The sequence below is a fragment of the Chanodichthys erythropterus genome, chromosome 24, assembly GCF_024489055.1.
Source record: "Chanodichthys erythropterus isolate Z2021 chromosome 24, ASM2448905v1, whole genome shotgun sequence".
In the NCBI taxonomy this organism is placed as follows: domain Eukaryota; kingdom Metazoa; phylum Chordata; class Actinopteri; order Cypriniformes; family Xenocyprididae; genus Chanodichthys; species Chanodichthys erythropterus.
In genome coordinates this window covers 24,537,081-24,551,921 of record NC_090244.1, presented here as the reverse complement: position 1 = coordinate 24,551,921, position 14,841 = coordinate 24,537,081, and the positions used below count along the sequence as shown (strand labels likewise).

Below are 14,841 nucleotides of genomic sequence, written 5' to 3'. Positions count from 1 at the left end.
GCCTGTAGATGTTGCCAGCAGTGCTTGTCATGTCTTGCTGACCAGCTACATAAACGCGGAAGGAGCGCAGCGGTTACACTGAGTCTGTCGCCTAGAATCACTGTATGGGGAATACAGGGTCACGTGATCCTTTTCACCTGCGCGTTTCTTTGAACAGGTAAGCGGGCGTTTACATAAGACATGCAACACAGTTGGACGGGGTGCAATGAAATGGAGCCGAGTACAGGGCTCTCAAGTTTTGGAGACAGGCAAGAGTGACACCAGCCCCCCCCCCAATCAAAAACCAAACAAACAAAAAAAAGTATTATTATTAATGCTTATTAGTTTCCTTTTACCTGACATCTTTGAAAGACAGATGCAATGATTAATGCATCCGCAGTGTTTCCCACAGGATTTTGTGAGACAGTAGTGGGTGGACATCGGTTCCTCTAGGGGGGTCCGGGGGCATGCCAGGCTTAGTCATGTACACAACATATAGTAGGCTAAATGAGAGTTCGTAAGTGGTCAAACATGTAGAGTACACATTTAAACCATTAAAAATATGTAGCAAAACAGGTTACCTTTGTTGAATTAATTTATTTGTGGGAGCCTGTGTCTGTATTTGTGGAACTAATGGTCACTCTTTGATTATGCTTTTTTTTCATTGGTTGTTGCGTTAAATCTTACCCAGATACAATAGTGCTATTTTCTGATTGGCTATTGTGTAGCCTCTTTCTTCTTTTTTGATTGGCTGATAAGTGGCAGATCAGAGAGAGCGGCGCGGCCAGATACATTTTGTGCGCTGCGGCATATTAAATATATGATAAATAGTTTTTCTGCGTGAGAAATACAATGTGTGGCGGGAGTGCGTGACAAAAGACCGAAATGAGTGACTGTCACGCTCAATGCGTGACACTTGAGAGCCCTGCGAGTACAAGAGTCTCGAGATGTGTTTTTTAAGGTTTAGCCTAACTATTTTTAACCAGACACGTAGGCTATAGTTCCATAGATGCAGCAACAACTGCGAACAGGCGTCTGTCTGACGTAGGCCTATATGTACATAGACCAATAGCCTAACTTAATTAAAAATATCGAGACGGGGTGATCTGTGAGATAGCCTATCTATCTGACAAAAAGCAGCGAGTTCACTAAAGTTTGTTGGAGGAAAATGGTGGCCAGTTTCTAAATATTCACTTGCATTGGCCTATAGAAATTACAGTTTTTCTCAATCGATTTGACATTTCCCCAAATGAATGTAGCTGCTCTCAGAACAATTAACACAGCAAACTAAACACACATTTATTTTGGCAAAACAGTTCAGTATTCACTGCATAATGAAGCTCTGCAGTTTTCTCTATTAATTAATTTATCAAAAATAAATACTATAACAACAAAAGTGTGTTCTCTGTTGATTTGATAAATTCAGCTGTAGATAGACAAATACATGAATGAAAATGTTTTTCTTCTTTAATCGTGTTCTTCAAAGTTCTTAAATGACAAGTTTAGTTGTATAATGATGAGTTTTAGCAAAATAAATAAATACATGAGTAAATAAATAAATTAATAAATGTACTCGTTGAATCAATGAACTTTATTGATCTTGCCTCATTTACATCTGGCCAAAGAATTTGGCAAATTAACATCTCAGCATATAGTTTCATCTTCCATTGTGGAAAAAAAGAAGACTTGTAAGGGTTGTGACTTATGCTTTCCATCTCCAAGAGAAGAATATGCCGGAAGGAACACCATCCTGAAATGTGGGTGATGCTCAAACCACTCTTGTACCGGTGCTGAATGGTGAAAGTGGACATTGTCATAACTACACAGTTTTGCTCAGTTTGCTCCTGATCACCCTGTGGAAAGTTGATTTCATTTAAGGAGTTTAAACAATTTAGAAGTTTTCTGTATTGTGCGGCCCCCAAGTTTTGTTTGTTGTGTTTGGAAAAATGGTGCACAAATGATTGTGATTTTTGTAAAAAAAAAAAAAAAACAGTAAAAAGAGCTGCAACTGTTTTCGTCTGATATATTAAAGTTTTGGTTGGCTGTATGAACTACTGTGAAAACATTTGGTAATTTTGTGCACAATGTTTTGAAAAAAATATGCATGTGATTTAAAATTTGCATTAAATGAAGGAAAATTTACAACACTTGTAAATTTACAACAGAATTTACAAGTGTTCAGATTATTGTGTTAACTGTTTTGAGAACAGTGACCTGAATTTGGAGAAATGTGTCAAATGAGAAAAACTGTAAAACATAATATCCAATTTCAAAGTTAAAGTTATTTGCCCAGTTAATTAAGGAAATATCATCTTCCACTGACTTCAGTGGGTTCTTAAAGTCACCATTAGGGTTCTGTATTGTTTGAATTTTAGCGATTCCGATTCTGCTTATCGATTCTGATTTGAGTTTTATATTCCATATGTTCTAGTAACATTTATATAAAACATATTTATTCTATTTCTTTTGGCAAAATGTTTTGTTGCAGCTGATGAACAAAAATCAGCAGTCTTCAAAATATCAGCAGCCTAAAGAACACTAACATTTTCCTATGGTTTTAAAAAAAAAAAAAAAAAAAAAAAAAAACAACCCCCCCCCCCCCCACAGCAATAACAACTGGACTTGTTGTTTGGATATAAGTCACAATAGGGAAGAAAAGACTATTAAGCTGACTTAAAAAGCCTTGAATCCAGATTAACTCAAGAACAAGTGTAGTCCAGTTCAGTGAATTAATTATTAAGTGGACCATCCGTTTTATCAAAAAAAAAGGCTGACTCAAAAGAATGACTTACTACAATATAAGAGTACATCCATGTGATTTTTACCCAGATAAGCGCTCTAGGCTGTAATTGAAAATGTGTTCTTAGGACGAGTCTTTTTCATAAGTTTCAGGGCAAGTCACGTTTTAAATCTTAAGATTTGTGCTTTTGGAAAAAAGAAAGCTATGCAGGTTTGGAAATGACATGAGGATGAGTAAATGATACTATAATAGAATATTAATTTCTGGGTAAACTCTTTATTCCTTTAACTTGTGGTTTAACAGACCTATTAGAAGTGTAGGCCTATAAACATTCTAGCAGATTCTAGCAAATAACATTGATGATGTTACTTTTTCAAGTAAAAGTCTCCGCAAAGACTGATTTTTTCTATCACAGGTGATGTATTGTTTCCAAGCTGTGGATCAGAAAGGACCTGAATGACCTGCTAAACCAGATGAAGGTGGCCTTCAGGTCTGGGGAGACTGAAGGACTGAATGCATGCGATGCTGAAGAAGATGCTTTGTGATGAAAAATGCTGCAGAGGATGAACTGGAGTACAAGCTCCAACAGAACAATGTAAAGCATAGGGGAGGAGTAAAAACAGCCTGGTAACCTTCATTAGCTAACTGCAAACACAAACTTGCTGCAAGATACTTTCGGTTACTTTGAAAGTGCACTCCAACTGAACTATTTAAAAAATAATACAAATATATGTAAATAATATAATAATAAAATACAGTATAAAGGAACATAATATAAAAATGTATATAAAATATATTTAAATGAAATATTGAATAGCACAAAACTGGACAATAGAAGATTGGAAAAATATTCCCTGGTTTGATGAGTCTTGATTTCAGATGGTAGAATTTGGCAGAAACAACATGAAAGCATGGATCCACCCTGCCTTGTATCAATGGATCAGGCTGCTGGTGGTTAATCATATTTTCTTATCACTCTTAGTAACAATTGAGCATCGTTTAAACACCACAGCATACATTTGCTGACCATGTTTATCCCTTTATGACTTCAGTGTCTCATCTTCTGATGGCTATTTCCAGCAGGATAATGCACCATGTCACAGAGTTTAAATCATCTCAAACTGGTTTCTTGAACATGACAATGAGTTCACTATACTGAAACTGACTCAACAGTCACCACATCTCAATCCAATAGAGCAGCTTTGGGATGTGCTGAAAAGGGAGATTTACAAATCTGCAGCTGACAAATCTTCAGCAACTGTGTGATGATATCATGTCAATTTCATGTCTGAGGAATGTTTCCAGCACCTTGTTGAATCTATGATGTGCAAGCAAGAGTGTCGAGCTTCACAAAATAGCTAAGCATTAAAGCATTGAAAATTCCCATTTCCACCGTCAGGGCAATAATTAAGAAGTTCTAATCAACAGGAAATGTTACGATTCTACCTGGAAGAGGACATGTGTCTTGTAGTCTTGTGTTCAGAAAGCCTATAAAATGATCAAATGGCACCTACATTATCACATGTTGTTTGGGCTTTTTGGCAGCAAAACCACCAGATGGTTATAAAAAGTACCCCATGCCCACAGTTAAATATACTGCTGGATCTTTAATATTGTGGGCCTATTTTTCTGTTGGAGGTCCTGGACATCTTGTTCAGATACATGACATCATGGGTTCTAGCAAATACCAACAGAAAAAAAAACAAAAAACCTTAGCTTCTGCTAAAAATCTTATAATGGGCAGTGGTCGGATCTTCCATCAGGACAATGATCCAAAACAAACAACAAAATCAACACAAAAATGGGTCACTGAGCACAAAATGAAGCTTCTGCCATGACTGTCCCAGTCCCCTGACCTGAACCCTATAGAAAATGAGTGGGGTGAACTGAAGAGGAGAGACACCATCTTGGTGTTGGGAATCGTTCTGATGTCCAAACTCATCAGGCATTTATTGTGAAGACTCTAATAATAAAAGACTCTTGAATAAAAGGGTGCCAATAATGTTGGCCAATGTCTGTTAAAAAGAAATTTTCCCCACATGTTCAATTCTTTTACTTTGATGAAAATAGATTTTTGTGATTTATTTTGTGAAATAAAAGATCAAAGGGATTATCAATGCATATTTATTTTAACAGGCTTCTTTGTTCATATTTACCAAGGGTGCCAATAATTCTGACCATAACTGTATATATAGTAATGGCCAAAGTGATGTCCGGTGGGGATATTCTACAAGTTTGATTAAGCTGTCAAAATATGAGGAAAATATTTTATATTCCATAAATATTTTAAATATGAGGGAAAACAAAACACTAAACTTGGTTAAGGTACACTATCTGACAAAACTGTTTGGCCAAAAGGCAAACTAAAAAAGCATACTAAAACAAAAACCTCAAAGAAAAAACACACACTGGCTACAAAATAATCCATAATTAATATTACATTGGTTCTCTCCTTTTGCATGTGTTCATAATTTCTTTGTACAACAGCCTGGCCAAAAATAATGTTGCCAGAATTTGTTATGTTTCATTGTGTCACAAATAAAACAACTGACACCGAGCACAACTACAATATACAAAATCTTTAACAAATGAGTAATATTTAAATAAAGGGTGAAGATGTCAATTTTCTTAGGCTGGACATAACTTTTGGCCACTAATGTGTGTGTATTTATATACACGAGTATAGAATAGACTGGAGATCATTTAAAGGGTGAATATCAAGTTGTTTATTTTGCTGCATTGTAAATCATATAGTCAAGAAACAACTGAAAGATCATGTTACGTATGTGCACGAATCATGTTCATTACTTTCTTGAGAGTTTTTGTAAACAAAATATGGCAAGAAATTCATTTTTCAAACTCTTTTCTCAGCATATACACCTATATATCCATAAATAAGTATTTCTACCTTTAACAAATAATATATTAACTCACATTTCATTCCACTAAAAATTACAACTAAAAACATTTCATTTTTTTCCTGCCATAACTATAATGGCTGTACCATTTCCTTTCCATTTCTTACAAACAGATATACAGATTTCCATACTCCATTCTTCTTTGAAACAATATGCAATGATAACTACAGGCCTTTAGGTCTGCATTTTAAGTGTCAAAGAAAATAAGGAGAATTAACATCTTAAGACAGACACTTCTCAACTTGTATCATTGGACATTTCTTTAAAATTCAACACATGAAGTGTGATTAAGGCCTGGTTTCACAGACAAGGCTTAGACTAAGATAGGATTAGGCCTTAGTTCAATTAGGACATTTAAGTAGCTTTTATAAATGTGCCCTAGAAAAAAACATTCCTTGTGTATCATGAGACAAAACAATGGAAGTGACATAATTTAAGATATGTCAGTGCAAGTTTCTTTCCATTAAAAAAGCTCAAACATGCATTTCTGTTTAAGACTAGCTTAAGCCTTGTCTGTGAAACTGGGGGGTTATGTCATAATTAATAATATAGTGACAACTCATTTGTGTTTTTCACTAGTCACTGCTGTACAAAACTTTGTGGCACTAAAATCTGTATGAAATGCACAAGCTAAATGACTGTTGGCAGCTGTAGGTTGAAAAATAAATTATACTGGCCAAGTTATACAAACAAACATTTGGGTGACACTTTATAATTATTTTTATGATTTTAATAAGTCTGTAACAAACAGTATTACATGATCATCATATAATCTTTGTAGGGGCCCGTTTGTACCATTTCATAATCATTTTAGAAACAAAATGACCCAGAAATTAATTATTGTATGAATTAAACAGAAAATACAATATTTAATTGATTATTCTTATTTTTTCATAATTATTATGTATATATTCTCATTTATATTGTATGCATCTGTTTTTATTCATTTATTTTATTCATATTTATTATTTTTGTATTAATTGCTTTTTTCATCATCCACATGATAATGATCGTTTGCTTGACTGACTTAGCACAAATGGTCCTCCATAATAATTAATGTACATTCACAAATGTACTCATGATTCATGTATTTCTCAGTATATTCATATTTAAATGTACATGAACTGCTGATCTGCTGTTTGTTATTAATGAGTCAATAATGAAAGCTATTATAAAGTGATACCCATTTGATTGTTTTTTTAGTGTCCATTTACGAACAGCCATGTACTGGTTGGTAACAGAACTTTTGATTTGGTGTGTGACAACGAGAGAATAACAAAACATACGGGAACACTGTTAAATAGTACTAGACAACTACTTTCATGACATTCCTACAATTACAATTAATAAACTGAAACCTTTGATGAGATTTTGAAATGAGAAATAACTTAATTTCTGGCTTTTACCAACATTTCTGACCAGCAGTACCCAATCAACACATTTTTTTTCCCAGCAAAAAGCATTAAAATATTTTTTTTCCAAATTACAGTCCTTTTTATAATTAATCATTAATAATAAAAACATACAAAATGTGATTTGACAGTATTTTACATAATAATATTCCTTTAAAAACTGTATAAATATTAAAACATTTGAACTAAATTCCACATTAGCTGATTTCCAGAGCCATCTGCATGTGAACACCTCCGGGTTAGTTTTCTGCACCTCTTGGCATTGGTCTTTCAAATGTCCCATCAGATTTAGTCCGTTAGTCATGTAATGGATATGCTGAATGCCTGTTTTGTTCAGAGATTAGATCCTGTATATAGTGGTTGGATTTTTAGTGCAGAGAGTCACAGTGAGGCATCAAACATTGGCACCAGACAATGACCAATAGCTTTGTCTATCTTCTCATGCCAAAGCTGAAATCACACGTTTAGATTAAGTTCTCATGTGAGGCCACATTGACCCAGCGATTACACTGACCCGCCACTCTCCATAAGCACGTCCATCATAAGGTCACCTCGGCGAAGGCCTCTTGTAGTATCCTCTGTGCCAGTGTAGCAGCGGCAATGCTAAGCATTTCTTGAAGTGCTCCAGTTCAGCCTGCATACGATCTCTCTTCAGGGCTAGATTGTGCTTCTGTGCCAACAGGTCCTAGTTATGGGAGAAAGAGAGAAAAAATTCATACAAGTAGTAGTTATTATCATACGATAAAAAATACATTGGACAACTAAATAATGAATTCAATAAGTTTGATTTCATCAAAAATATCTTAATTTTTATATCTTAATTTTAATGAGGGTGAGTAATTAATGACAAAATTTTCATTTTTTGGGCGAACTAACCCTTTAAGTACCATAGTATGATGCATCATTGGAGAAATGAACAAGCTAGTCACAATAGTTTCCCAAAATCAAAGTAACTTTGTTGCACATCCGTTGTTTGACCCATGCTAAGATCAAAGTAATATCAGATTATTGTTGTAAATAACAAGCATGGCATCTAAGAAGTACTTTGCTGCTTTCGTTTTCCATTGTTTTGCTTGATTTCCAGATGTTTTATCCAATTATGGGTTCCCTCATACGTGCACACAGGCTCACGCTTCAAAAATTGCATGTTCACTCTCTTGACAAATGTGTAAACAAATAATGACAGATATAGATTGTACTGCATGTTAGCTTACTTGTTTTTCTCAAGAGCATGATCTATGTAAGTCCACATGTCATACTTACACGAAACTATGCTACTAACCACAGGTTAAGAGCTGTAGGCTTTGCGATGCTGTTTGCGATTGTTTGTTTGAACTATGGTTTCGGGAAACACTGAATCTTTAAACTATGTTGCTAACAACTGAGCTTGAGAGCATAGTTGGCAAACAATGCTTTTGGGAAACGAACCCCTGGTCAGTATCCCAGCTAACAAAAATATGCTCCAAGAACGTTTTGCTAACATTCACATTAAGTTATAAATTCTTATAAATTATTTCTGAATGTTCTCTGAACATTCAAAACGTCCAGTTTTTTTCTTGGTTATGCGAACGTTAGGATTCCATTTTATCATTCTTCAAACATTATGGGAATGTTACTTTAGAATATTCTCTGAACGTTCTGAAACAAGTAGTAACATTTAAAAAAATGTTAGGTGAACATCCAACTAAATAGTTCAGGTAAAAACGCCCCATGAATGATTTAGAGAAAATGTTATTGTGCTAACTTTTTGAGTACATTATTAAAGACCAGATAACTCTAACAGATATGAATTGAAACAAATGTTCTTCCAGGAACGTTAATAAAACATTTGTTTCAATTCATAAATGTTAAAATACTTGTTATTAAAACAACATGATTTTAGTGTGCAAAAACACTTTGTATCTTAAAAAAAAATTAAATTAATAAAACATAAAATATAATAATCTATAGAAGTAAAATAATATAATGTATAGATACCAAAATAATATATCCTTACCCTCATACTATGAGAAAGCTGTTCAGCTGTCAGAGTGAGATTGTAATGGTGTGTCTCTAGGCGTCTACACTCACTCTGGAGAACCTGGTGCTCTATACTTCTTTCTGAGACACAGAAAGGGACAGAGAGGGACAGGTGAGCAATGCACTGTAATAATACAGTAGTAATCAAATATACACTCTGAAAAGACAATATCCTGTCCACAGACGCCTGCAACCACAGAAAAAATCAATGCAGTCTAAAGGTGTGCTCACATTTACTGTTGAATTTTCAAGAGGAAATCCAGTCATTTCAATACAAATTCACACGATTGGGAAATTCTCGTGAGGGTGAAAGATTTCCTAATGCAGATTTCACAACGGGTTCAAGTTGGTCAAGCAGAATCGCCACACTGAACAACAGAAAGCTGCTTGGTTTGAAAGTGACTTCTGTGTGAGCTGTGCTTCATACATCAACACTATTGAAAGACAAAATTTTGACCACACCTTAAAGGGAGAGTTCACCTAAAAATTAAAAGTATACCATAATTTACTTACCCTCAAGCCATCCTAGGGGTATATGACTTTCTTCTTTCAGCCAAACACAAGCTGAGTTATATATATAAATATATATATATATATTATATATAAAAAAATATCCTGGCTCTTCCAAGCTTTATAATGGGAGTGAATAAAATTCGGGATTCAGAAACCCAAAAAAGCACATCCATCCATCCTAAAAGTAATCCATACGGCTCCAGGGGGATAATAAAGGCCTTCTGAAGCAAAGCAATGGGTTTTTGTAAGACAAATGTCTATATTTAAAACTCCGGTAATGGCTGAATGCAAGTCAAGTTCTGGCAGAAGAGTGACCTCTGACCCAACGTATGACGTAGGATGTAGGAGTACGACTCTGGTGGTTCAATCAAATAGGGATGGGCAACAAACTCAGGCAAACTCAACAAACTCAAGCTCCTCCAACATTTCTCTTCAAAAATTCTAATTCATAAAAGGTGTTTTGTTTTGCTCTTTCCTCTGCGCTTCCGCTTTCATCAATATGACATGCGTCAGGTCAGAAGTCACTCTTCCACCGGAACTAGACTCACGTACGACCCTTACCGGAAACCAGTGATTATAGTTTGTAAAATTTTAAATATGGATATTTTTCTAAAAAAAAAACCCATCACTTCGCTTCAAAAGGCCTTTATTAACCCCCTGGAGTCGTATGGATTACTTTTATGATGGATGGATGTACTTTTTTGGGCTTCAAAATCTCGGTTACTATTTACTAAATAGTAACCGAGATTTTTTAATATAACTCTGTGTTTTGCTGAAAGTAGAAAGTTATATACACCTAGGATGGCTTGAGGGTGAGTAAATTATGGAATCATTTTTGGGTGAACTAACACTTTAACTCAACAAATTCAATTATCTGCTTAGTTCATTTTCAACTTGCTAAAAGTTCCTCATGTTCACATATTTATCCAAATAATGCAAGTCTGAATCTCACCAAGTGCTGTAAACTCACCCTCCATATACTCCTCGTATGCCTCAAATATAGATTCAATCCCTTTCCACCTAGGACTGAATGACTCTTCTTCCTCATCTTCATCTGAACTGATGCCCTCCCCAGCTGAAAGGTCATTCCTCACCCCTGGAGAGTCGTGGAGGGATGATAAATGGCAAGAGTGGCCATTGGTCTGTCCATTAGGGAGTTTGTTGACTGCCCTCTGGAGGCCTGGAGGTGGATGTGCAGGGGGGTCAAACTGCTCATTCACCCCAATAGCATCACCTGTTGGAATACATGTCAAGCAGGCTATACTGGTAATATGTATATATGTATATATATGTATATATGTGTATTATATATATATATATATATATATATATATATATATATATATATATATATATATATATATATATATATATATATATATATATATACACAAATCTCTCTCTCTCAAATATAAGTATAGAGTATCCAACGTTACCTTTCTGTTTCTGCTGGGATATTTGAGTAGACTGCAGCACAGACTGATGGAAGTGCTGTGCGAACTCCTCAGAGTTTCTTCGCTCCCATACCTGGAGTTTTACTCCATTGAGCCCAGGAGGTTGGTCCTTCGGCTGGGAGAGGGGCTGTCGAGCGCTGGCCTGCAGGCTCGGAGTTCTTGTGCTCGGGGAGGTCATCTTGGGTTGGTTTTGAGCCTGGAGAGGTGCCAGTGCCGGGGGGTCTTGAGGCAGAGGGTTTTCGGGTGAGTGATTTCGGGGTTCAGAATGAACATTACTGACTGATGGGAAAAGCATAGAACATGACTTGGAAATCGAAGGATAATGCCAAAACTTAATCATTTGGTTAAAGCCATATCTGTATCTGTCAATCTTACCAGACACTGGAGCAGATGGGCTAGAACAGGGTCTAACTGAGGCATATCTGAGGGTGTCCAAAGTAACAGTTTTCTGTTTGATGGCTTCTAGCAAGTCCTCAATCTTCTTATTCTCTGAGGTAAAAAAATAAAAAATAAATAATCAACATCATTCTTGTCAAATATCTTCTCTCCAATTAATTTTTAGTAAATCAGTTCAGAGAGTTCATTTCAATAAATATATAATGAATATATATTCATATATATAATTATATATATATATAATTACATTTTATTATGCAACATAGTATGACATTATATAATTGTATATATTTTTAAAATAATTAGAAATAATATTTTTTCATTTGTATTTAATTTTTGTTTTTATTAACATTTATGTCCAAATTATTAGATTATTATTCTCTAGCATCTTCAACACTGGTAGTGTGACTGTGACAGTATTTGTACAAAATTCGGTGTGTTGGTGTCTGCACTGTACATACTTCTTCTTTCATCCAGACTGACATGGTTCAGGTCGAACATGCTGAGGAAGTGTTTCTTGTCGTCGAGTTCAGCAGTGCAGTCCATCTCCTCTGGGGTGAAGCGTGTGGTGAGGGGAGGCTGGGGAGGAGATGGAGTCTTCCGTTTACTCTGCACCGTTGAGGGTGAAGGGATTCTCTCCTGCATCATCCTCTTCCTCTTCCTCCTCTTCATCTCCAGGAGCTCATCTCGCTTAGAGAGAGTCGTCAGTCCAAACAAACCCAAAAACTCTGTCTTCTGCAGAGAGAAAAGAAACAGACAGTAGCTATGTTTCCATCCGCCTATTTTTATGTGCATTTTAGGATATCGAATAAAAAAATAAAATAAAAAAAAAAAAAAAAAACACTGGCAAGATGCACATCAATTCTAAAAATGCACAAGTCATTTATGATATAGGAAAAAAGAGCCATAGTGGCTTCCCCGATTGCAGCAACGTCCATTTTTTATAACGGGTATTTTATTCCAGTTTCCCAGGAAGTTTTTTTTCTCTTGAACACATGGATAAGGTATGGATAAAACACAGGTATTGTGAGAGATTTGACCAATTTGATTCACATGATGTGATGTCCGCAGCACTATAAAATATAAAATACTAGCTTTTCTGTGTTGGTGTTCCCAGCATGAATGCCAGTATGGTTGCATTATTTTACTCATGGTAGCTTATAGATTGTAGTTGTCCATTTAGTTGTTCGCTGTTTTGATTTTTGTATCAAGATGACATTGACATTTGAGGACCCCTAATGAAATGTGTCACTGTACCTCTGTAGATGCATCTAGTTTGAGAGGAGGCTGCTGAGCGACTCTTCTCAGATGAGCTCGAACTTCCTCCTCATCGCTCTCATCATAAGAGTCATCTAATTCAAAGTAATAACCTGAAAAAGGCAGAAGATTATTACATAACAAGTGAAAGACACAATATGGATGAAAGAAGAAATCTAAATGCATATGTATCCTTTGATGCAAAGCTGAATTTTCAGCATCATTACTCCAGTCTTCAGTGTCACAGAAATCAATCTAATATGCTGATTTGATGCTCAAGAAACATTTCTGATTCTTATCAATGTTGAAAATAGTTGTGTAGGATTTTTTATTCATGATTCTTTGATGAATAGAAAGTTTAAAAGAACAGCATTTATTTGAAATACAGTCTTTCATTACATTATAAATGTATTCACTGTCATTTGATCAATAAATAAAAAAAATTTAACTTGACCTCGGTAACGGTAGTGTTTAATGTTACACAAGCTGTAATTTTGGCCAAAATAAATATGGTTTTGTGATTTTTTAAATATAATCAAATAATAAAGCACAATTTTTATGCAAACTTTTATAATATTTTTAGTAAATTCTTATATATATTTTATATAACATGTTTAGAATATTATATCAAATATTTAAATAGATGGATATTATATATAATATTTGGATGGATGGATGGATAGATAGATAGATAGATAGATAGATAGATAGATAGATAGATAGATAGATAGATAGATAGATAGATAGATAGATAGATAGATAGATAGATAGATAGATAGATAGATAGATAGATAGATAGATAGATAGATAGATAGATAGATAGAAGCTCTGTCTGGCAAACAAACAAACAAGCAAAACAAATAAATAAGACATTTTGACATTTTCACTCTACCACTTCATACCTTTCTCTCTGGCTTCCCTGCGTTTCTTCTCCTCCAGGTCTAATTTGCTGACCAGCCTCCTGTGCTGCTGGAGAGCCTGATCATACACCATCATGGTGTCTGTCCTCTCTAGAGCCGGACCCTGGGGCTGCCTGTTGTCCGCAGGTCCAGACTGGGTGAAGGCAGCCCTCTGCTGGATCAGAAAGCCCCGGGTGGATTTCTCCAGATCCGCCAGGTATTTTCCAGGCTCCAGAAGATTGTTCACCCGCATGGAAGAGGGCCTGACTTCTTCTTCAAGAGGTTTTGGTCTGGTGTGGCCTGAGAAAGGATGGATGTGGGATAGAGGCCGGTCTGAGGGCGAGTTGAGGAGGGAGACGGGGTTCCAAAGGCTGCTGGGAGTGGAAGGAGAGGAGTGATGGTCCCGAGGAAGAGGTTTAGGGGTGATGAGAGGAGGTGGTGCCCCCAAGGGTTGAGGTAAGTCTCTGACACCCACATCATTATGGTGTGTGACGTACCTGAAACAGAAAACATTTCTAGAGTGCACCAAAAGAGGGCAGTATGATAACACACAATGGCAGCAGTGATACTGACAAAAATGATCTTGATATTTTCTGGGATTTTGTCAATCACAATAATTAGATAATATTTTCCTGAGTGTGTTTTATGCTGGTACCTTGGCTGAACTCCCAAAGCTTTTCATATTCTTCATATTTTTCATATTGTGTGCGATGGTCAGTTCACAGCAGAGGCACAAATGAACTTTTACATAAGGCAATATCTGGCCCCTTAAACTGATTTGCAGGGGAGTTTTTCTACCCTTATTAGATGTACGTATCATCTTTTAAGTCAAATTCTTATGTTTAATCAAGAAATTAAATTAGAATAATAAGACACTATAGGCTGTTGCTAATCAAATGAAATAAACAAAATACATTTTTCACTGCAGAAGTGGCACAGAAGCTGTGTCTGAAGCACCATTTACATGTATTTACACTGCAATTACAAATGTATAAATAATGCTATTGGATTAATCTTTTAAAAACAATATTTTGAATATTAAATTATGAAATAAGCCTAGGAAAAAATAATGATCAATTAAACATGTATGATATATAATATAAATATTGGTATAAGCCAGAATATTAATTCAATTAAATACATACAATTAAATAGAAATACATTTTATATATTATATTAAATAAATAAATATTTTTATTTTCTGTACCTCCAGAGCTCTCTGCCAGGCAAACAAACAAACAAACAAATATTTAT

The 14,841-nt window shown here is 35.3% G+C and overlaps 1 protein-coding gene across 1 annotated transcript in view; it reads right to left on the bottom strand.

Moving 5' to 3' along the window:
- Positions 1 to 5,433: 5,433 nt before the first annotated feature.
- Positions 5,434 to 14,841, bottom strand: part of gse1a (Gse1 coiled-coil protein a) — a 40,500-nt gene continuing 31,092 nt past the window's right edge. Inside the window, exons 9-16 of the mRNA XM_067379525.1 lie at positions 13,591 to 14,084; positions 12,689 to 12,801; positions 11,893 to 12,166; positions 11,411 to 11,524; positions 11,018 to 11,314; positions 10,552 to 10,815; positions 9,046 to 9,149; positions 5,434 to 7,734 (exon numbers count right to left, since the gene is read on the bottom strand). Coding sequence (XP_067235626.1) covers positions 7,597 to 7,734; positions 9,046 to 9,149; positions 10,552 to 10,815; positions 11,018 to 11,314; positions 11,411 to 11,524; positions 11,893 to 12,166; positions 12,689 to 12,801; positions 13,591 to 14,084 — 1,798 coding nt within the window. The 3' untranslated portion in view covers positions 5,434 to 7,596. The remainder of the gene's footprint in view (positions 7,735 to 9,045; positions 9,150 to 10,551; positions 10,816 to 11,017; positions 11,315 to 11,410; positions 11,525 to 11,892; positions 12,167 to 12,688; positions 12,802 to 13,590; positions 14,085 to 14,841) is intronic.